This window comes from Castanea sativa, chromosome 2 (assembly GCF_040712315.1).
Source record: "Castanea sativa cultivar Marrone di Chiusa Pesio chromosome 2, ASM4071231v1".
In the NCBI taxonomy this organism is placed as follows: Eukaryota; Viridiplantae; Streptophyta; class Magnoliopsida; order Fagales; family Fagaceae; genus Castanea; species Castanea sativa.
Window position 1 is genome coordinate 28,756,227 of NC_134014.1, and position 1,809 is coordinate 28,758,035.

Genomic DNA, 1,809 nt, shown 5'->3' on the forward strand with positions numbered 1-1,809 from the left:
AGACCCCACATGCACGAAGAACATCAAAAATAATCATTGATGATCCACCAACGAAAGGCTATATATAGGGAGAAAATAGAAGAAAGGGGGTTGGACACTAAAGATGAAAGAAATATAGAAGAAAGAGAGCAAGTGAGGAAACTCAAGAGGGAGTGTGTTTGGTTAGTTTAATTAACCAGATTGTAGGGCTTTAGTCCTTGTATTAAGGGACTTCCCATCGTAGGATATTCACAAACCCACAATAACAAGTTTGTGAATCTAATTACACGGTTGGCCCATTAACCGAGGATCTCCTACTTAGCTGTAGTCCCACCGAAAATCAACGTATTGAATATGTCCGACCATCTTTCTGCGAGCTTCGCAAGTAGTGGATCTGGGGGCTTATCTAGGAGCTCGGGTTGGCAGGAAAAGAGGCTGAAAAGAGATCAAGATTGATGGTACGAACAAGATGGGGAGTGGTCCGGTTTAGGAAAGGGGTCATCATAGCTGTATAAATCAACGTCCGACGTCTCCGAGTAGGAGTAGCACAACCGGAGGGACCAAGAGTTGGAACACTTACGAAAGCAAGTTAGAGATTTGGAGTTGGAAGTACGAGGAAGGTGCCACAGGAGGAATCACAGTGAATATCCGAAGGGGTCAGGTAGTACTGGAGAAAGTCGGGGAGAATTATCTCACTGAAGTGGCTCTCACCGATCAAGAGAGAGATCACAAGATTTTGCCGAGCGTGTGTTGGTATCTCCTGAGCAATTCAAGTGTCATAATACCGCGATGGATGCCATGAGTCGAGCCTTGCGTAGAGCAGCCCGCTCACCGTTCTCTGACGAGATTGAGCGTGCACAAATGCCACGGCATTTCACCCGACCACCTTTCATCTCGTACAATGGAAAGGCTGACCCTGTTGAGCACGTTAGTCATTATATCCAGATGATGTCATTGTATAGTCAAAATGAAGTGCTTATGTGCAAGGTGTTCCCTTCCAGTTTTAGGCCTACTGCCTTAAGATGGTTAAACGGGTTACGAAAGGGTTCAATACACAATTTCGATGAGTTGATTCAAGAATTTGGAGCTAGATTTATGACCTGCAATAGAGTACCACAGCTTGTAAACGCACTGCTGTCCATGAAGATAAGGGCTGGGGAAACCCTCCGAAATTATGCTAATCGTTATTGGGAGTTGTACAATGAGATCAGTGGTGGCAATGAGAAGGTGGTTGCCAGTACCTTTAGACTGGGGTTCCCACAGGATTCGAAATTGAGGGATTCATTGACTATAAGGCCTCCCGAGAATATGCATTAGTTGATAAGGCGTATTGAGGAGTATAAGAGGTTGAAGGATGATCAGAAACAAAGCAAAGGCAAGGCCCTTGCCACTTCATAGTACGCAAAGGATTCTCAATCAGAGGGCTTCCAGTCAAGGCCAAGATGGGAGTTAAGAATTCAGGAGCCCAATGTGTGAAACGGGGAGATCAATGTAGCGTTTAAGGAACCTGTTCATAAAATTCTAGAGCAGATCAAAATTAAGCCATACTTCCGGTGGCCGAGCAAAATGGGGGGCGACCCGACAAGAAGGAATCCAAACTTGTAATGCACTTACCATCGGGACAATGGGCACACTACTGAACAATGCCGAGTATTTAAGGATCATTTGGAACAATTGGTGAATTCTGGGCACCTAAAGGAGATTGTTGTGGCACTTGGGAATGGCACTGCTGGGCACGCCTCGAGAACACAAGGGGACACACTCCCGCCCTCACTATGCATAATCGAAGTTATTCATGCAGCTTCAATGGGCACGAGTGTGAGTAGGCTA

General features: G+C 45.7%; 1 protein-coding gene across 1 annotated transcript; it reads left to right on the forward strand.

The window, feature by feature from the left end:
- Positions 1 to 768: 768 nt before the first annotated feature.
- LOC142625160 (uncharacterized) lies at positions 769 to 1,296 on the forward strand. The gene has a single exon (XM_075798857.1). It carries the CDS (start codon positions 769 to 771, stop codon positions 1,294 to 1,296), a length of 528 nt encoding a protein of 175 aa, XP_075654972.1.
- The last annotated feature ends 513 nt before the right edge of the window (positions 1,297 to 1,809 follow it).